Below are 22,250 nucleotides of genomic sequence, written 5' to 3'. Positions count from 1 at the left end.
CTGATGAATGCTTATAGAGAGTTACTCACAGCAGCCCTCACGCTGGAAACCATACGGGTGTCCATCAGCAGGTGCATGGACAGCAGGTGGATGGACTACCCACACGGTGGGACACCATTCCACACCGCAAAAGGAGAGGACTATGACGACAGAGGTGGATCCCCAACACAGCACTTTGAGGCGAAGAAGTCAGACACAGACGAGAACATGCCAAGGTCTCCATTTATGTGGAACGCCAGAAATAGTGAAACTGATTGAAACCGACAGAAAGCAGATCGGTGGTTGCTGGGGTCTGGGATCAGCAGGGAACTTTGGAGGCGATGGGAAGGTTCCATGTCTTGACTGGGAGGGTGGGCACGCTATCAAGCTGTACACTTGAGATCGGTGCGTTTTACTGTCTGCAAATCATGCCTCTACCAAGTTGACTTTAAAATATGGTATTTTGGGGAGAGCACAAAGTTTTTTGCACTGCTGAGAAAATATAAATTTGAAGTCGTTTTTATTCTTCATCACATCTTTTAATTCCATTTTCACCTTATGATTTATAATGTATTTGCTACATTCCTCTAATTAACAAATGTCTGTCATTTAAACAAGTGAATGCATAAGCATAGGCAAGGAGTATGATGTCAAGATTTGGGGGATGCGAACAAAAGTAGTTTGGAGACCACTGACTTAGACCCATCCAGCTGCCGTGCACAGGACGGCCGGGAGACGGGACAGGAAAGGTGAGAGCCCAGTGGGGCGAGAGGGTATGGTGGCCCGGATGAGGTTGGTGGTGGCATCTGGAAGGTAACACACAGGAAGTTACTTAGGGAGAGAATGTAAAAGCAGAAAAGAAAAAGGCTCCGCAGAGACTGGGAACTGCCCACATTAGGAGCCCAGCAAGGAAGAGGCGGTTGTGGTGTCGGGAAAGGAGTGTAGCATGTGGGGGGCGGTGTGTGTGGGGGGGAAGGTCAGCAGGCATAACTGACTCTGGAGTTTTGCTCTCATGGGGAGTAGAGAGCTGGCCAGTGGCTGGCAGATGTCACCCTCCTCTGATCACATATACTTTCTCAGTGAGGTCTGAGGTGTGCGGAGATCAGGGTGGAAACAAGGTATGAAACAGAACACGGATGGGGAAGAGGGGCTAGTCTGTGTTCTTTAAACTTGAAGTGAACTGACATCCTCTGGTCTTCTCGTTTTGGATTCTCAGTGTCACTGTAAAGGGAGTGCTGGCACGCTCTGATAAAACTCAATATGGGGGGGGGGTTACGTTCTAGAAGGAGGACGCCTCTGGCCTTCATGGAGCACGGTCGAGGCTGGGAAGCAGGGCTTCTGATTCACGGGGGCCCCGGTGCGCTGGGGAGGGTGTGGACAGGCTCTGGTGAGCTGCCTCTCCAGAGACACCACGAGGACTGGCAAGAACCATCTCGCCAAAACCAAGCCCACGTCTGCACAGAGAGTGCTGCGGGCAGCGGGGTTGTCCCCCACCATTGGGGGGGAGGGGGGTGAATGTGCCCCTTGTGAGTGCCATCCCGGCGATGACATCACAGCGCAGCAGACGCTCCTTTGCGCCGGGGCACTCTAGGCTAATGTAATCATACGATTACATAATTAACCCAGCTGTCTCATTAAGAAAATCAACTGGAATTCAGGGCATAATTAGTCATACAGCAATTAGCATGCTGATGAGCAACTGATGAAAAGCTGTCTAGCTATCAAGTGTGCCAGGACCACCCCGGTTACGGCAAAGGGGGGAAGAGGCGACACACCTCCCCGCGCGAGCGAGCCCAGGATCCCCAAGGCCCGGCTGGTGAGTCCCCGCACTGTGTCGAGGGGCTGGGAAGCTGATCGGCAGGGAGAGCCCAGAGGAGGAGAGGTGGCACGCGGACGTGGCCGTCGGCGCTCAGAAACCCATCTTGTCACGTCTGCCTTTCTTTAACATGCAGCGATGCCTTGGCCAGCAAACCTTCGGTGAACAAAACGAAGATGCTCATCGGGCCCCAAATCTGCGTAAAGCTGGGCAAGAGCAGTAGAGAAGTATCTCCCTGTCTGGTTTACGATGACCCCAGGGCTGGGCAGAGTGTGACTGTCCCTTGGCCTCTGGTCCCCAGGCTGCTTCGGGACCAGCTCTGCGCCAGCGGAGGGCATCTGCAACCCGCAGCCTTCATGGCTTGGTCCTGGTTCCTCTTCTGCCCATCAGGGTGCTGGCTGGTGCTTGATTCTCGCGTGTGAATGAAAATGCTTTAGGAAGGTAAACTGCGTATGTGCAAAGGGGATCCCGAGGTTACAGAGTTCTCTCTGGAGGGGCCTGGGCACCGGCTTGGCTGCCAACACCAGGCGATCTGGAAAACACGGACTGGAGCAGCCTCGCAGGATCAGGCAGGAGAGGCCACATCCCTACAGTCTTAAAAAATGCCACCAAGGAGTGCGTCCTTTTTAATGCTGGTATGAGAAGCAAGGGCTGTTTCTAACTAGATCCTCAGATACCGTTTCTTTTTTTCCAAAGTCTTGCCATCGGGATCCTTGGTCAGGGGCAGGCGGGGAAGGAGGAAAGATGGATGTCACGGTATTTTCCAATTTTAAATGATGGTGTGTCCTCCCTCGAACCTGGCGTGTCGGGCACAAAGGCCCAGATGATTATTGTCTTCTTACGGAGGCGCATTAAAAAGCAGTTCTCAAAAACGGTGACGTTCTACTTTATTTCTGGATCCTCAAACGCTAGGCCGCCGGGGATATTTACCAGGGCAGGTTTTCCCGAATGCAAATTACAGCCTCCCAGAGGAGCACCTGGGAGCAGGGGCATTTTCGAGCGGGTTCTGAAAACCGAGGGGCCTCTCTTCGCCCACTCTCCTTCAAGACTTCTGCAGACCAACACCTCGGCTCACACCTGCAGGCCAGTTACTCCGTGGAAATCAAGGGAGGGCAGGCACTCGTGAAACATGGAGTTCTAGCAGTGCTTCATGAGCCAATGAATATTTTATATCGCTGGTAATGTGCTTCCTCAGATTTAAATCTTAAAATAAACCCTTCCAGGCACTGCCTTTGTGTTTGAAGGGTTTGTGTCTGTAGGACCTAAACCACATCTTAGCAAGGAGTGACAGATGATTCTCTGTTGGGGGTTGAGGGGGGGCGGCGCGGACAGAGGCAAGGAGGCGACGGGAACTTGCAGACAGAGGTTCTTATGGTGAATCTAGTCTCCAGTGCGGAAAGCCTCTGGGCCCTCCGTGTACAGGCGGGAGCTGACCCCCTGGTCTCGTCTCTCCATTTTCTAAACTTCAAAAAGACCCCGTTGCCAAGATGTTTCTGAGACGGAGAAGTCACAGTTGTGTTTTACACAAATTGGTGTCTTACAAACACTCCACTGCCTAGTGCTTCAATTCTGAGCTGTTTTCTATTAATAAGGGCAATTTAGAGATGAAGATGTGATTGTTCTGATTTATGCTTTCCCCCGACTATAGAGATATATACATGCACATTGTGGGGGGGGGGGAATAATCTGAAAAGTACCAAGAAGCAAGAGCAAGTCACCCACGCCAGGTTGATTCCGAGCAGATAATGCACACCGTAACTCTGGCTCAAGATACGGCACCAGTCCAGCTCTGCAAGAGCCTTCTGGAGAGGTCGTTCTAGAATATTTCCAGCTATGGGCGAGGATCACACTTTAAGAGCGGAACCATTTATTTTTCCTTCCACTGCAGTCAGGGATGGACGCTGCCTGTTTAGCCTGTTTAATTGTGGAAGTATTTTCTCAAAGAATGGGCAGTCTCCCATCAGGCAGAAAGGAACCAGCCAGAGGCAGGCGAGGGTCAAGGCTCCATCCCGTTTGTGCCTTACGTGCTCTAGGGCTTGGCACAAAACGCACCGCCAGGAAGTGCTGGCCGAGGGAATGTGTTTTAGGACTTCAGAAACAGCACGCCTCAAACCTTCTCTCGCACACTCAGGGTCACTGCTGTTGATGGATATTCAGTGAACTTGGCTCTCACCCACAAACACATGCCCACCCACAAACACATGCCCACCCACGCAGGGGGACGCTGGCCTCCTGAGTGAACTGGCCGCGGAGGGACTCCCCCTCTGGGGGCGCCTCGCCCAGGTCTCCTTACCAAGTCCTGTTGTTGGCAGATGGCTGTGACGTCTTCATGAGCTCAGCACCAAGTAATAAATACAAATCTCAATCAGAGGTGTATTAAAAGAAAAAAAAAACGTAAATACGTCCAAGTTGAAGCTACCCCTATAGGCTGACCGTGAAGAGTATGATATAAAACACGTCTGTGATGAAACTGACAGATGAAGCCATCTTGACAAACGTAGTAAAATCCTGACTTATTTATGAATCGAAAGGTAAAACCGCTCTCATTGACAATAAAGGCAAAGACCACTTTCAATTAGAACAATCATTAGAGACGATACTAGCAGTCGGGAAGAGAGGCTCATCCTGCCAACTGTCTATTGGTCTTCCCTTTAAGACTGACTGACTGATTTTAGAGAGAAAGGGGGTAGGGGGACAGAGGGAGAGAGAGAGAATCGCGAGCAGACTGTCTGCTGAGCGTGGAACCCGATGCCGATCTCACGACCCTGACATCATGACTGGAGCCAAAATCAAGAGCTGGACGACACCTAACTGACTGAGCCCCCAGCTGCCCCTGCTGGTCTTCCTTTTCATTAATAAGCCAGAGGAAACCATGTATAAGCAAGCCCCGACACCCCACCGCGTCCTGGTGAGGGCTGGCCCCGTCACCTTCCTCAATCATCCCCCTACCTCCTTCGTGCAGGCAAAATCCATGCATTTGCCTCTAATTTTACTCCCGCCACCCGAAACCAAGTGACCTCATCTCTCCCTCCCCATGTCCCCTTGGGGCACCTTTCCCATCTGTTGTCCTAACTGCAATCAGGAGTGTCATTTCCCTGCTCACAAGCCGTCCCCAGTTTCTGCCTGTGAGATGAAGCCCAGAGTCCGTCCCATCCCCGACCAGGCTCCTGCCTGCCTCCCTGGCGAGGTGACCACGAGGGCGTGCACCCCTTACTGGGGCCTGTGAGCAGCGGCCCCTTGATTGGGGACAGTGTTTCTGTTTAGATGACATCGTCCTTGGCCCCTCTTGTCACTGCCCAGGGCAGCTGCCTGGGACCCTGCCCCGCCCTCACTGAGCTCCACTCCAGGCCCGGTGGGCGTTACCTCCCAAATACTTGTCATACCTACACTTTAATTGCTATGTGTGTGGTTGCTTTTAATGCCCACTTTCCCCAGCCCTCCGAAGTCCATGGAAACAAGAAGCCATCTGGCTGATTCGCTCCTGACTCCACCCCTGGGGCTCAGCGTGGTTCCTGGGAAGGGACAGTTTCCGAGGCGCTCACCAACTCACCCCAGGGAGGGAGGCGTCGCAGCAGTGCGGAAAGAGGGCGTGCTTTGGCCAAAGTTAGCAGGGTATTTCCGATAAAAAGCATCTTAAGATGCCCTCAAAATGGACCACGGAATGAAGAACAGTCTGGGGGCAAACGAGGAAGGTGGTAAATTTGGGGAGAGTCTTAACCTATTTCAACTGTTTGGGGGACTCATCAGGACAATTATGTATCTAAACGTTTATTCAGTGTCTCGAAGACGAAGGTGCTTGGGCGAAGAGAAGGGCCATCGCTTGGGATTTGGGACGTGGAAGATGTAAAACAGAAGAGCCACAGGCCCAGTGTTTCTTCTCCCCCCAGAGTGGCCCCGGGAGCCACGGTCAGCCTCGGGAGCGCGGTCTGCTGCGAACAACGGCAGACTGCACAGGCTCAGCAAGAAATGGTGTGTCTTTCGCTGACTCATTCGACCAATGTTTATGGAGTTTCCGCGACGCGGCAGGCACTGGGGGAGACAGTAGGAAAATGACGAGGGACAAGACCCCATCCCCGTCTCCCTGCCGGGCCAGAAAGGAAAACAGCGGAGTGCCAGGAGTTGTAACAGGGGCAAACGCAGGGTGCTGGGGATGGGCGTGTGTGTGTGTGTGTGTGTGTGTGTGTGAGTGAGTGAGAAAGGGCTAAGCCAGACCTGGGAGGTCCCGTAGGAGGGTCTCAGGTTCATCTGGAGGAATAAGGTATCCGCTGTGATGGGGCCTGGCCTGCCTGTGGGGTGAAGGATAAGCCATTCCTACAAGCCTGGAGACTCACTTTGAGAGGCGGTAGACACGAGGGGGTGGCCTGAACTATGAAGCGGAGAGCAGAAGCGGGGGTGGGGAGAAGTGGATGGAATCGAGAACATTCTGGAGGCAGAATGGCCAGGACTTGGTGACGCCGCGCTCTCGTGTGAGCAGCTGGGTTGAAGGTGGTGCTGGTTGCTGAGAGACGCAGAGCGAGGAGCTGGTTTCCTTCAGACACACTGGGTGGTTTCAGGGCGCCCGTCAGTCATTCGGGGGGCATGCCCAGGAGCTACCGGCTACGTAAGCAGACACTCGGAGGACTCAGAACTGAGCTGGGATGGAGCTCTAAGAGCCACTAGAGTGCCCCTAGGTGAGTTCTGTTGCTGAGGACTCCCGGGTGACTCTGGGATGGCACCACACCTTGGGGCATACCACGTATCACACCTGCTGTACGCCAGGCCCTGCTCCAAGCCCTGGGCACAGAGTGACAACGCAAAGCTGTTCCTCAGTAGGACCAGCAGGCACGAAATAAGAAAAGACACAAATAAAATTTCCGCATCGTGGGGTGCGGGGGTGGGGAGAGAGGGTGCGCCTGGGTGGCTCAGTCGGTGGACCCAGTGCCTCTTGGCTTCCGCTCAGGTCATCATCTCAGGGTCATAAGGTCATGCCCCCCATCAGGCTCCACGTTCAGCACGGAGCCTGCCGGACATTCCTTCTTCCCCTTTGCTCCTCTTCCTGCTAACTCACTCTCTCTCTCTTTCACAAATAAATAAGTTAAATCTCTAAAGAAAAAAATGTTTGGATGGGGAATGGGGGGTGGGGGGTTGGTTCTGTCGGATTTCTGGGCCAGCCTCCTTAGTCGCTGGCGCTTTGTCTCCGCCTCTCCCCGGAGCCAGCTGTCGGCTCTTCCCGGGCTCCTGGAGCTCAGCCATAGGACGCACAGCTGAAATACCCACCCCATTATTCCCGACAGCTGCCCTGACTTTTCCGATGTCGCGTAAGTTGCTGTTTTCTTACGACCAGAATTTAACACTCTCTCCACCCCCACACTGATGTTTCTGGGTTCAGGTGGACTGCGGCCGAAAGCACACAGACAGTGAAACCCCAGACTCCCCCCACCTGCCTGCCTGTCAGTAAATGCGAGGCTGTTGCCCAGGCCCTTCCTGTAAGGCTCAGCCACAGGATTACTTCATCTGAGCAATAAGCAGACTTCAAAACCCAGGTGGAGGGCTCCAAGCTCCATTCCTGCTTTGCAAAGAACTTGCTGGATGTGTCAGACCCCAGCATTTGTAAGAAAGAAATACCTAGGAAGTGCGTGAAAGCGATCTTACAGGGCACGCGGATGTACTTTGATCGACTTTTACTCTTAACAGAAAACATCAAACGTCATTTGCTCCCACCGCCTTACCCCGAAACTGCCAACTTGAATTCTCCAGCCAGAAATGTAATTATGAAGAATATCACCAATATGGGAAAAATGCTGATGGTACGATATTAAGCAACAAAAAAAGACCAGCTACCCGCGTTATACTCGAGATTCTATAAAAATTATAGGTCTATAAATGAGGCCTGCTCAGGCAAAGAGGAGAGTTGATTTAAAACTGCCTCTATGAGAAATTTAGATGGAGACTAACTGCAAAACGAGAAAGCCAGTAACTTGCTGAAGGGATTGCCCGGCTGAGAAAGTTCACTAAAGGAAGACCCAAGGACAAATGGACTTTTTAAAAAGAGAGCGTAGGTTATTTAGAAAACAGCAGCTGAAGGCTCTCTGGGTCTCTGGCAAAGGCAAAACAAGCTTGTCCCCTTTCAACTAAGTCATCCACACAAAACTTGCAAAAAGAAAATGCAAGCAGGCCCACCAAGCTGCCAGTTTCTGAGAAATAGTGCACGTCGGGCACCAAATGATCCAGTTACCCTGAAGAAGCCTCCTCATAAGCCTTGTCCAGGGTGGTCGGGAAACCCCTAGGTGGATGCAAACTCTTGCAGAAAATCAAAAGGCTGCACTTTGGAACTAAGGGCTGGAGATGGTCCCAAAACAGTGAAAAGTTAGAAGAAAGAAAACCATTCTCATCACTAGGCTGTTCCCCCACCTTATTCCATTTTCCAGATGAGAAAGCTGAGGGCCAGAGAAGAAAAGGAATGTAACCAAGACCTCACAACAGGCCCTGGCGGGAGAATCCGTATCGCTCCTCTCTGTCCAGAGTGTCCAGAGTGCTTTCCACCACCCCTCGCTTGGCTTGGCCTCTATTAACTCCCACTCCCAGAGGGGACAGCCGAGCCTAGTGAATCCGAACTGGAATTCAAGTACAGACACCAAGGAGGTCTACTTCTGCTCTGCTTTGTTAAAAGCAGCTCTAGTAATGTCGGTAATGCTCAGAGGATTACTAAGAGTAAGTGAGCACTTCCAACTGCTGGTAATTTGGCTTCCTTGGTCTGTAGAGGAGGACGTTCGCACTACTTTCCTGATTTTCTGATCTGAGTCTTTCCAAGACTGAGCTGGGACCCATGTGATCGTGTCCATCGCCTCCCCATGGTTTCTAGGTGATGGAACACCCGGGAAAAGACGACCAGTGGGGCCAGTGGGTCAAGGTGCTCTGAATTCTGCCTCACTTTTCTAAAATAAGGAATGGAAAGCCATCCCCTCTCTGAATGTCCAGCAAGCATGATTAAAACGTTAACTCTTTAGTTCCTTTACAAGAAGAAACCACCCACCTATGTCCCAAACAGGCTACCTCTTGCCCTTGGCTAGAACTTAAGTGAAAGACTTGGCCAGAGGATGCTAATTCCCTGGATGACCTGGGAGGGAGGAGGCGCTCCAGGGGCCCTAACAGGGCCATTCCCGAAGGTGGAATCGGTCAGTCCAGAAGCGCGAACGTTCACGATGTCTGCCTGGCACAGGCATTGGTTCTGTTTCTTCTCTGAATGCACAGCACTGCATACCGAGGCTAAAGGGAGCCCTATAGGTTTGAGTTTCTGCACTTACAAAGGCATCAACTGGAAGTTACATGGTTAACTTCAGCAGATGCACATCTGATTTCCATACCCATCTGAAGCTTGGGTTTTCGAGAATCCATATTCCCAGAATTCCCAGCTTCCTGGGGAGCTGCCATTGCTGGTCTAATTCCCTTAGGGAAGCCGAGAAGAATAAGCCGGAGACCCACCAACGCACCAACACACAACGCCCACTGGCGGCTTCTGGAAGGGCGCGGGCTTACCTGGAACGTCGATCAATCTTTTGTAGACATTCAAGAAGGCTGCCTCGGCTTCTTTGCTTCTTTTACTCAGTGCATCAATCTGAAAGGTGACAAAAGAAGGAAAAGAAAAACAATGAGCTCAAAATTTGTCAAGAGGTCATTGAGAAATCATCACGCATCTAGAGAGTTCCCAGGGCAGACAGAAGTCTGGTTTCTTCACGAAAATGCCAGGCAGCCGGGCCTTCCCCTCGGGGAAGATGGTGGCAAACACACGAAGGGGCGACAATCCCCGTGGGCCCAGCTGGTGAGGGTGGCGGGGCAGAAACAGGGCTGTGCAGCCACGTGTGACCAGATGAGAAAACGGTTGCTGTCCTTACTCTGTGAGTGTTTACCAAGAGTTGGCCGTACGCCTGCTCCAAGCCCCAGGAGCCGCGGTCCAGCAGGGGGAAGAGGTATGCAAACAAGGGGCTAAATCCTACTTGAGAAGAGCAGAGCCATGGGGACCCCGAGAAAGGGCCACCAAGCAGGAAAGTGGGTGACATTTAAGCAGAAACTGCAGGGGGAGTTCACCAGGTGGGAAGGAGAGACATTGCACGTTTGAACACCCAGAGCCAAACCCTTCAGTCTGGGGGCTCACAGGTCCCGGTTAAGGATCTTATGAAGGCCAAGGGCCCTGCTTCTACAAACACACACATGCACAGTGATGTACTCTCCTTAGGATACTCAGGGGTCCTCTTGTGTTCCATCCATGGGATCCAGGGTGAGACCCCACGATGGGGCTGTCACAACACACCCCGACACCATGCAATGTGGAGGTGTGCTGGGATGCGAATGGGGACACTCGGCTGATGCGACCGGGCAGGGGAGCAGGGCTCAGACCACGAAAGGCCCGCGGTGCACACAGGAGGTGACGCTCAAAGGGAGTCAAACCGAGCTGACAGGAGGCCCAGAAGAACCAGACAAGTCAAGGACGGCCCCCAGGTCTCTAGCTGAGGCACCAGGCTCGTGACGGTGGCCAGGACTGATGAACCCACCCAGCCGGGCCAGTGGAACATCTCTTCATCAACGAAAGGGGACACGTGACACTCCTAAGTGTGCCAGACACACATCCAAAGAGCCCTTGCTTGCTATGAACTCGGTACGTATTCTGCTCGCGTAACATACTTGTTGAAACATCCGATCACTTTTCATACCTGAAACATTCAAGATGCTACATGTACCGACTTCATACTGGCTCAGGAAAAGGACACTAAATTACATATTCCTCTGTCCCCTCGCAGAATTATATGCTCTGCCTCCAATGTTATTAAAGAGGCAAGAGGATGTGACTTAATTATAGGGTCCCTCGCGGGAGCCAACCAACAATTTGTTCAGGGCCGAGAGAGGCCACCTGATGAGGGCTAGGAAGACGCTGGGGAGCAGGACTCGGGTCTCAGGAAACCCAGGGCAGAGATAACCAGCATTGCCAGTCCCAGCCAGCCGCGCTCCAAAATTCCCTTTGAAGTCAGTTGCTTGGAACTCAGATACATTTTCCTCCCATAAAATAAGACAGTGATTTTCTTTAGGTGCCGTGGAAGTGTCCAGAATAATCGCCAAGGATGACTTAAAAATGACAAGACAGTTCTTGCTTTATTTTTACAATAAAATGGTATCCCCCCCCCCCCCACTGCCCCGGCCCTGAGTATTAGCAAAGGGGCTCACTGTATAATTAGAAAAATATTAAAAAAAAAAAAAAGGGAGAGAGAGGAAAATAAAAATTCAAATTGTCACTCTCCAGTAGAAGTCACCCTCTGTCTCGTTTCTAGCTCCCTTCACTTTTTTTTTTTTTTGGTTTAAAAAAAATATAAAAGAGTTGAATGAAATGTAGTCACACAGGCAAACTACAGAGAGGAAGTAGGTTAGCGGCTGTCTGGGGCTGGAGAAGATGGGGGGTTTGGAGGACAGCTTAGGGGTGCTGTGTTGCTTTGTGGGGCGATGAGACGTTCTACAGTGGACTGCGCTAACAGTCACACAACTTTCTGACTAGGCTGAGAATCAATGGGCTGCAGACTTCCTAAGGGTGAATGATGCTATGAGAATTACATCTCAATAAAGCTGTTAGCAATGTGTGCACCTCAAATTAAGGCACATGTAAAATTCCGGACTGTGCGATCATAACGTGTGAATCTTCTCCAGTATCTACTGCAAAATTTGGAAAATGTCTTAATAGTAGTATTTCATTTGTATTTCAACTCCCCGCGTGTAGATGCTTTGAGTGAGAGCATCTCTCCCGTCTCTCCTATGGGGGCTGTTGACAGGCAGGGCGCAGGACTTACCCAGCACACTTGGGGACAGTTCAACTTATGGGTTGAACTGTGCTCCCTGAAAAGAGACTGAAGTCCTGGTCCCCAGCACCTATGAACGGAACGTTATGTGCAAATAAGGCCTCTGCAGGGAAGCAAGTTAAGATGACGTTGTTGGAGTGGGTCCTGATCCATTATGACCCTGTCCTTACTGAAAGGGGAACACTGAACCCAGACATAGTCAAACCCCCAGGGTGGACCCCACGTGAACATGAAGGCAGAGACTAGAGCGGTACCTCTAAAAACTAAGGAACACCAGCAAACCAGAAGCCAGGAGAAAGGCCTGCGGCAGATTCTCCCTCACAGCCTCAGAAGGAACCGACACTGCTTACGCCTTGATCTTGGCCTTCTAGGCCCCAGAACCATAATAAATCAATGCGTGTTGTTTACACGGCTCAGTATGGGTTACTTGGTCGCAGCAACTGACAGGCTAACATAGGGACCGTGATGCTGGGTTCCCTTCCTGCCTGTCCCCTTGCCACAAATGCAGGATAATTCAAAGCCAGTCCCGAGAGAACAAGGTCAGGCCAACGAGCTTCATTAATTCATGAAGCCACTGGACGACAAGGATTCTTTTAAGATTTTATTTATCTATAGGGGGAGCGGCAGGCTCGCTGAGCAGGGAGCCCGATGTGGGGCTCGATCCCAGGACCCCGGGGTCATGACCTGAGCCGAAGGCAGACGCTTAGCGACTGAGCCACCAGGTGCCCCGATGACAATGAGGTTTCTTAAGAGGTGATGAGTACTCCACGTGTGGCTCAGTTTCTGCTCGACGAGGTCCCCGACCCAGGCCTCTTATACGATTTCCAAATCTGGTAAGATTTGTGGATTCAGGGCATTCTGAGACTTTCTACTCTCACACACTCTTCAGACACCCCTACGGGCGGCAACCCTCAGCCAGGACTGGGCCCCAGAGAGGATCTGGTCAATCCTCTCCCTGTCCCAGCTCCGTGCTTCCCGTGGTGGCTTCCCCACACCGCGGCTGGGGACTTGCTATCTCGTGCTCTTGCTTCCTTGACTGCCCTGCGGAAGACCTACCCATGCTCCAAGGGGACCTGGGTGTCCGGGTCCCTTGGCTGGCAGGGCTCTCTGAGCCTGGAGCTCGGGGGGCCGGCCTGATCTGTACAGGGGGGTAATGGCACCCACCTCCCAGGGCCAGGCAGGTAGAGGAGGTCACATGGCTAAGGCGCTCATGGAAGGACTAGCTACCTGACAGTGACTTTGTCACCTTCAGCAGCTTTCCCGGGCGGGTCCACGCAGTCAGAGCACGGAGAACGGGGCGTGGCTATCCCGTCTGCGACTACACCCTGTCTGTGGCAGGTGCGCCTGGTCTCCACCTGGTGGCCCTGAGAAGTGGCCTTAAGGCGCAGATGGTCTGAAGCAGAATCCGGGCTAGACACTCTGACAACTTCATGTGCAAAGACAGCCAGAGGTAGAGAGTCCGCCCCCATCCCCACGCCCTTAAAGCCACGGTGAGCAAGGGCAAGGGCACAGGTGGCGGCACTGGGGCAGAGGGAAGCTCTGGGCACGCGCTGGCCCCGGCCCCAGGGAAAACCTGTTCTGCTCCAGGGACCAGCCTCACCTCCTGCCACGCCCGGTTACTCCCTGTTCCCTGCGGAGGAGAGCAATCTCCCCGCAGCCCGGAAGGCGCCTCCTTGGAATGTTCCTCCCATCCTTGAGGCTCAGCTGACCCATCTGCCCGCCACCGCCTGCCTGCGGGACACTCCCATCGTCCCCTGGGATCGTCCTGGGGTTCGAGCACTGCGGGTGGGGCTCCCTGAAAGCCCACGATATGCTTTCTGTCTCCACCGCCTTTCCTCCCCAACAGCACGCAGGAGGCGCTTACTACCTTCTCATATGCGGGCGGGACAATTTGCCTCAATCCATCAGGTTTTACCTGCGGAAGTGAGCCGGTGGTTAAGGGATCCAGTTTTAAGTCTTTATGAAAATGCTTAATATGTCAAGAGCTCTTTGGGAAGTACGGTTCCCGCGATGACGTGACGACAGCCCCTTGGCTGGAGCGAGCACACCAGAAGCATCTTCCCCCTCTGAGCACACCAGAAGCATCTTCCCCCTCTGCACGCGCCCCACCACGCTCTCCAGCCGCCCCCGGCAGTGAGCTGGGCGCCCCTCCCCCCCCCCGCCCAAGCAGGAAGCCGGGTGGCTGCTCTCCAGTCTCCCGGACCCAACAGTGACCCTCCCAGCAACACCATCTCTGCCACGCTGAGTTTGGCTTTTCTGCACAGAGAATTAAAATAGATAGAGAAGGGCGCCTGGGTGGCTCGGTTGGTTAAGCAACTGCCTTCGGCTCAGGTCATGATCTCGGAGTCCTGGGATCGAGCCCCACGGCAGGCTCCCTGCTCAGTGGGGAGTCTGCTTCTCCCTCTGACCTTCTCCCCTTTCACGCTCTCTCTCACTGTCTGTCTCACAAATTAAAAAAAAAAAAAAAATCTTAAAAAAATGGATAGAGAAAGGTAGTTTATTCTAAATCTGAAACAATTGGGGTGCCTGGCTGGCTTAGTCGGTGGACCATGCAATTCTTGATCTTGGGGTTGTTAAGTCTGAGCCCCACATTGGGTGCAGAGATGGCCTAAAAGTAAAATCTTTATGAGCAAAAAATCCAAAAAAACCCCCCAATCAACAACACCCCCCCCCCAAAAAAACCAACAAAAAAAAATCCCCAAACCATACCAAACCAAACCAAAAACCCTGCTTTAGAAACTGGCGACAACCCACAGGTGTTCACAGTAGCACACAACACACTCAGAGGCCAGGTCTGGAGACGAGTTCACGACGTCACTGGTGCAACCCCAGAGATCGTGAAGGCAGAGCAGGTGCCCAGCCGTGTGGGTATCGACAGAACCATGCTCTGCGGCCCTGGGAGTCGTGTGCAATCTCGAGCTGTCGCTGCCCGTCACCGTCCACCTGCCCCATGGGGCGGACTGCACACCTCTGTCACTGCCACGTGACTGGTGGGGGACCAGCACCTTGCATGTGCGGGTGCTCTCCCCACCCCACTGATGGCAGGTGTGACCGCAAGGGCCGCTTTAGCCAATGCGACGCAAGCAACAGTGCCACGTGCCATGCCAGAGACTCTGTTAAAAGCGATCACGTGGTTCACGCGCTGCGCTCTGGTCTTCTGCTGTGGGGCCAGCGCGACCTGATGGGGGCCGCTTCTCTTACCGGACTCTGTGGACGAAGACCACACACGGTCCATGGCCATCACGGCCGCCCACAGCTAATATGTCACATGGGCGAGAAGTGGTCTTTTGTTGCCACAGGCCACTGAGACCTGGGGTCGCTTGTTACGGAGGCCTCACCTAGCGAGCGGTCTGGTCCAAGTCCGAGGGAGGTCACACGCTAAGCCAGCGCGAAGTAAAAATAAGGAATAAACCACCGATATCATGAGGGCCGAAGGACTTTTTTTTTGAACTATTTTTTTGCCACAGGCAGGGCAGGGGGAGGACAGGATGATAAAGCAGAAAGGGCACAGGACTTGAAACCGGAACAGCCCATTTGCGACAGGGCTCTGTCGCGCATTCGGAAACACTAAGCCAGCTACATAGTCTCTGCCTCTTTGAATTTTATTTCCTGTGCCCAGGAGAAGGGAACGGCCAGAACGTCTGCCGAAGGAGCCCTGCAGAAGCGAACAGGACGAGAATCTGACCGCGCAGAGCTGTTCACAGGCTAGTTCTCAGTGTCGGAGACCATTCCCGACCCGTGATGTATTTAGAAGGTGAGCCACCACACACAAACAGGAACCAAATTATGTGCCATTTTCAGGGGGTCAGTTAGAAGAGAATCTACACACTCAGTTTGTACTTTTTGTACAAACTGCCACATCACTTTTAAAAGAATTAACCCCAGGATGCCTGGGTGGCTCAGTCAGTTAAGTGTCTGCCTTCAGCTCAGGTCACGGTCCCGGGGTCCCGGGGTCAAGTCCTGCATCGGGCTCCTTACTCAGCGGGGAGCCTGCTTCTCCCTCTGCCTGCCACTCCCCCTGCTTGTGTTCTCTCTCTCTGGCAAATAAATAAAAACTTTAAGAAAAAAGAAGTTTTAAAAACAAAAAGAATTAACCCCTTCCAACAGTCCCATAACCAGCACCCATGGTGGGGGACTGCAACTTTTGAGGGGCACGCTGCTGTCTTAAGGGGACATTGCCTACAAGAGTCCCTCACCCACCTGTAACTCAGAACATTAATGGATTTGAGGCTTTGGGGGCTGGTACTCGACTTTTCAGTGGGGCTCTCCTGATTTCTGCAGAGGAAGGGAATGTGGGGAGAACGAGAAGCTGAATCTGAACTGGGAGATGCTTGCCACAGGACAGAAGAAAGGACACAACAGTGTGATATTTACAGATGGATAAATCCGCCTTGACCACCAGCCTTGACCACCGATCAATTGAGAAGTCCTGATCGTTTGGCCTCAGAAATCGATTTCAGAATTAGTATCTCTTTCCTTCATTTGATGCTTTAGCCTTAGGTGACATCTCCCTGTTACTTCCAGCGTGGACACTATAGGCCAGTGCCCAGCAGATCTCCGTAACTGTAGCTTCTCCTTGCCACCAAGCGGGACATGTCCTCCACAGGGGCCCCGGCTCACTGTCCCAGCCCTCAGGAAAAAACACAGAGCCACTCTGCCCTAATGGCTTCTCCTCACTCCCAGACTTCCAACCACACTCCCCAGGCTGCGGTCCCAGAACACTTCCCCACGCAGCCCTTGACTTACGCTAAGTTCATCTCCCACCAAATCCCACCACTGACCACGCTTGTCCACACCAAGCCTCTGTCCCCGCCCCCCCCCCCACACCACGCCCCTTCACGCCTCTGGGTCTTTCTAGGCTAGGTCTTCTGCCGGGAATGCCCTTCACTCCAGGCACGGGGGAACCCAGCCCTCCCTCTTGAGTCAGTCTAGGTGACACCTCCTGTGTGGCGTCCTCCTGATTTCCCCAGGCCCCGCTGGTCACTCAGTCCTCGCGCCACCTGAGCTCTTTGTGAATCCGTCTCTGCCCACTTCTCACACCGTGTGATGACGAGCCATGGGCATGAGCCTCTCTCCACCACCCCGTGGTCTATCCCACGGGGACAGACCTCGTACAGTGGCGCCTCCTGCTCTGTACCCAGCATCCGGGTCCTCACTAACACACGAGGCTGCCTGGGAAGCATCGGTTCTGGGCAGAGACGGCCGCCGGGACTCAGGGACTCCCTGGAACTCAGCGCTGAGCTCTGTAGCACCTGGCACTCGCAGGATCGGCGCAGGAAGGCCGCCTCCTACAATTCAGAGCTTCAAGGAAGCGATCACTAGCTCCCATTTCATCCACTCTAAAAAGTCCGAAGCATGAGCCCGGCTCCGGCCTAGTTTAGGGAAGAGCAAACTTCCTCGTCAGAACAAGAAAACGCCGGAGAGGGGGTAGTGGGGGTGGGGGTTGGGGCTGCAGATGAAATGACTGGGTGACATTGTCTCCAAAACGGAGAAGATAAGAACCCTTCAAGGACTTTTGGTGAGTTTTACGAAGGAATGTGCCTCTAACTGGGCCAGGCACCTGGGAGGCCCAGAACACTCCGGTGCTGCTATCATTTGACAATGAATGTCCTGCTTGTGTACCAGTGACCCCCGAACCTCCCCGAGGGTGGCCTCGGTCGGGGTGTCACAGCAGCTGCACACTCAGCCCACAGTGAACAGTCGGGGGGGGGGGGGCTGCAGGTGCCTAGGCCCCGCCCAGGTGGGCCCCACCCATAGGCCCACACCGGCACCTTGTCACACCGTCTGTGACACACAGACAGAGACAATGGTGTGGACTTTTTACCTAGGGATCGCCCCCCAAAATACGAAACACACAGGTCTCGCCGCTCACTTGGTGTCGTATACTCTGACATGGAAAAGGCTCACCTTTCCAGGGAGCTGCCCGGCCTCGCCAGGCACGGCTGGTAGGGAGCGCAGTGCCACATGGGGCCTGGCTGCGATGCCCGAAGATCAGGGTCGAGTCCCGGCTCCAACACCAGCACCGGTGAACCACCTCGGCCACCGACTAACCTCTGTGCCTCCGTTTCCTCGTCTGCAAGGTGGGAAGAATAAACCTTGGCTGCTGTGGACGGTGACAGAGCCCCCGGACTGGCAACAGCACTTCTCAGATGCGGAAACTGACCAGGCCCAGAGCCGGGCCCCTAGGGATCCCCACCAAGGCTACAACGACGCCCCAGCACCATGCCTGGGGCTGCGCAGTCAGTGGAAAGAATGTGTGCTTGGAAGGAACAGAACCTCTGGTCTGAAGCCAGCCCCGGGGCATGTGTGCTGGAGGGTCTGGAGGCTGGTTCCTGCAACTATTTACCCCTCGGTCTCTTCATCTGTCTAGGGAATGACTCCCTCCTCACTGAATTGTGGAAATGAACTGTGAGAATCTCCCCTGTCAAGCAGCCGGCATACCCTGGAGGGTACAGAATCAGAGAAAACATCGGTAACTTTTCTAGAAAAAAATCCAAAGGCAGCATTCTCTTCCCAGCGCCCCGCAGACTGTCCTCCTCTGATTCAAGTCTTGAGGACAGAGAAACACTTAAACCACATTTGAGATACTGTGGCAGCAACGGCCCGCTCGTGAACAACCCATCAGCCTGTGCCCCGGCAATGTACAAGCTAATGATTTAGAAATAAACACGGACCATTAACAGAATTTTCAAATCGATGTGCTCTGCTGGACTACAGGCTAGCAGGGACCAGCAAGAGCTTCAGGGATGCGACTGGATCTGTCTCACTCAGGGTCTTTCAAGAGCAAAACAAGAAGAGCCCCGTGGCCCACGGGAAGTCAGCCGACGATGACCAAGATTCCACCCCAAACAGGCGCATACGGGGCCCCGGCTGTATAGCTCTAACTTTCATTGAACACAGCCACGTAAAAGGAAGAGGTATGTTTTCTGGAGCGAGATCACAGTGGCAGAGAGCACGTTTGCTTTGAGTTCCATGGAGACGCGAGAGGACTCCAGGGAGGAGGGAGCCCCCCTTTCCAGCACCCTGGTGGCCCTTGGAGCAATGGGGAGGGAGGAGAGACTGGGAGCAGGTGTGGGAGCCCAGCTGCCACCACCAGCTTGCTTTCTCAAGGTCCCGCTCCATCGTAACGTCCAACTCGCAGACGGAGTCCCGTGGGGAGGAATCACACCCACCCTAATCCCCATCGCAGGGAGCAGACCGAGACTACCCGCATTTCTCTACGCGGCTCAAAGCTGGATGAACAGATCCCACAGGGCGGTTCTGGCTGGTTATAAGGGCAATGCAGCGTAGACGTGGGGCACAACGTACAGCTGCTTCTTATACAAACCATTAAGAATATTCCTTAACTACCTGCCTGCCTCCCCCCGCCTACCTTGACCAAGTGTGTAAGAGAAGAAAACTGGAGAGAAGTCCAGAGAAGACAGTGCCGTGAAGGGCGAGCAGGTAAATAAAGATGTGGGGCCACGGAGAAGCGATCTGTGGCAGAGGACAGCAGGAGAAATACTGTGAAGACCGTGAAAACAGTGACTAGCATCTCTCTCTGCCCTTACTGCTGGCCACGCACATCTGATGTTCTGGCTGTCACCGTGGATCTGAGGGGCTGCCGTGGGGAAGGATGAGCGATCCTGTCTCTCCCCAGAGTGCAAATCCAGAGCCACCAGGTAGAAGCTACTGGCAGATCACAGCTTCACAGTGGGAAAGCCTCTGCCAACGACATAGGACTTCAGAGGCGGACCATGTGGGCCGCCTGAACTGCTTCCTGCTTGGTTCATTCATTCACTCGGTCCATAGGATTGTTTAAAGGTTGGCTAAAATGTCCCAGGAGGTGCGCCGTCCTAGCCTCGGAGGCCAGAACCGACCTCCAAACCTTACAGGAAAGTAACAGTACGGGTGCAGAGCAGGAGGAAAGTCTCCCTGAGGTTTTTTCGCTTTTTCTTTTTTCTTTTCTTTTTTAAAGATTTTATTTATTTGACAGAGATCACAAGTAGGCAGAGAGGCAGGCAGAGAGAGAGGAGGAAGCAGGCTCCCTGCTGAGCAGGGAGCCCAATGCAGGGCTCGATCCCAGAACCCTGGGATCATGACCTGAGCCGAAGGCAGAGGCTTTAACCCACTGAGCCACCCAGACGTCCCTGCTTTTTGTTTTCTTATCTGAGGTTTCTGAAATACAGTTTTTGTGAACAGATGATATATGTATATAGTAAAAAAAAAATCTTAGGGTATAAAAACATACAGTGTTCAGCAAGGTTGCATAATATGAGATCAATACACAAAAATCAATTATCTTTCTATACACTGGCCATAAACCATCTGAAAGTGAGACTCTGAAATGTTCATGGATCGAGAGACTTAATATTGTTAAGATGGCAAAAGTCCCAAATCGATCTCCAGATTCGGTGCGCTGCCTGTCGACATCTTGGCTGGCTTTGTTGTAGAAACTAGCAAGTTGATCCCTAAAACTCATACTGAAATGCAAGGGATCCAAAACAGCCAAACAGTCTTGAAAAAAGAAAAAAACAAAGGTAGGGGACTCACACTTATCCATTTTAAAATTTACTGCAAAGCTACATTAATCAGGAATGTGTGGCACGGGTATTCAGACAGACATGCAGTTAGATCAGTAGAACAGAATTAAGAGTTCAGAAATAAACTCTCACATTATGGTTAACTGAGTTCCGACATGGGTAAAAAGACAAATTCAGTGGGAAAGAACAGTCCTTAAACAGACAAGACAAGGACAAGTGAATATCCATGTTCCAAAGCATTTGGCCAGACCCCTACCTCAACACTGTATATAGAAATTAACTCAAAATGAACCAGAGACCAAAATGTAAGAGCTAAGACTACAAAACCCCTAAACGGAAACACAACTGTAAATCTTTCTGACCTAAGATGAAACACCAAAAGCACAAACAATAAGAGAAAAATAGGGAAAGTGGATTTTACCAAGTTTAAAACTCCTGCATTACAAAGGATACTGCCAAGAAAATGAAAAGACAACCCACAGAATGGGAGAACATTCTTGCAGATCATGTACCTGATGAGGGATTAGTATGCAGAATATATAAAGATCACTCACAACTCAACAGTAAAATGACAATGAACTGAATTTAAAAATAGAAAAAATACCCAAATAGACATTTCTCTAAAGAAGGTAGACAGGTGGTCAATGAGCACAGAAAAAGATGTTCAACATCAGCAGTCATTAGGGAGATGCAAATCACAGCCACAACAAGATACTGCTTCACACCCGCTGCGGTGGCAAGTGTTAGGAAGGAGAGAAACTGGAACCCTCGTGCACTGGAGATGGAAGCATCAAATGAGGCACTTTGGAAAACAGCTTGGCAATTCCTCCAAATGTTAAACAGAGTTCCCATATTAGCCAGCAATTCTACTCCTAGGTACGTATCTAAGAAAAGTGAGAACATGAGATCTGTGCAAAAACCTGTGTACGAACGTTCGCAGCAGCATCACTCACAGCAGCCGAAAGGTGGCGGAAGCCCGACGGCCGTCCGCTGACGAGGGGACCAACAGAAGGTGACATGTCTACACAGTGGGTTAGTACTCTGCCACAAAAAGGAACAAAGTGCTGACGCACGCTGCGACTTGGATATGTCATGAAAACATGCCAGATAAAAGAAGCCAACCACGACAGACCACACGGGGTACAATTTCATGGATATGAAATGTTGACAATGGTCAACCCTGTAGAACAGTGGTTGCGGGGGCGGGGGGTGGGAGGGAGAATGGGAAGTGACTACACATGAGTACAGGCTTTTTTTTTTTTTTCCAGGTGATGAGAATGTTCTGGAACCAGACAGCGGTGATGGTGGCACAACTCTGAGGATACACTAACGAACACCTAATTGTAAAAAGAAAATAGGAACAGCAAAAAGTTTAAGAACACAGTGAAAAGTCGGTCTCCCTCCCATCCACGTCCACCTTCCCCAGCGGCCTGGCTGGCAGGCAAGGATTCTCTTGTGCATCCTTCCAGAAACACGTTATGCATTTACAGGCGTCTGCACATACACACGGTCTTCCTTTTTTAAAAATGCAAATGGTAGGAGGGGCGCCGGCATGGCGCAGTTGGTTGGGCGTTGGGCTCTCGGTTTCGGCTTGGGTCCTGATCTTGGGGTTGTGGGATCGAGCCCCACGTCGGACCCTACGCTCAGATTCTCTCTCCTCCTCCTGCCCCATCGCTTGTGATCAAACTCTCTCTCTCTCAAAATGAATGAATGAATGCAAAGGGAAGAATATGACAGATACAGCTGCCCCTTGTGTTTTGCAGACTTAGGAGGAGAAAGAGCTTCCTTCCCGGTGGGAGGGTGGGAGCCGCGGGGGAAGCGCAGCCTGTGTTCACAGAGCGCGCTGCCTTTCAGACCGGTGCGGGGCCTGCTGCACCTGGAGCCCGAGGGGCTTGGAGGGAGAGCCGGGGGTGGAGTTGGGGACGGGGGTCAGGCCAGGGGCCCGACTTCATGCTGAGAGGTTGGGGGTGTCAATCAGGATCCCACTGGACGGGCAGGCAACTGGGGGGGGGGTGCGGGGGAGAAGAGGTGGAGGAAGCTGCGTCGGGAAGGTGGGAGCCACAGCAAGTGAGGTGAGGGAGGCAGAATTCCCGGGGCCCACCAGCAGCTGTGGGT

The 22,250-nt window shown here is 52.6% G+C and overlaps 1 protein-coding gene across 17 annotated transcripts in view; it reads right to left on the bottom strand.

Annotated features, from left to right (window-relative positions):
- The window catches only part of CUX1 (cut like homeobox 1), a 350,246-nt gene that overhangs the window by 151,857 nt on the left and 176,139 nt on the right, over nucleotides 1–22,250 (bottom strand). For all 17 annotated transcript variants that reach the window (XM_082712968.1, XM_082712969.1, XM_082712973.1 and 14 more), the window contains exon 4: nucleotides 9,311–9,389. In XM_082712968.1, coding sequence (XP_082569094.1) covers nucleotides 9,311–9,389 — 79 coding nt within the window. The remainder of the gene's footprint in view (nucleotides 1–9,310; nucleotides 9,390–22,250) is intronic.

Source organism: Mustela nivalis (genome assembly GCF_964662115.1).
Source record: "Mustela nivalis genome assembly, chromosome: 19".
In the NCBI taxonomy this organism is placed as follows: Eukaryota; Metazoa; Chordata; class Mammalia; order Carnivora; family Mustelidae; genus Mustela; species Mustela nivalis.
The sequence above is the reverse complement of the archived record's forward strand: the minus strand, read 5'-3'. Positions and strand labels throughout refer to the sequence as shown.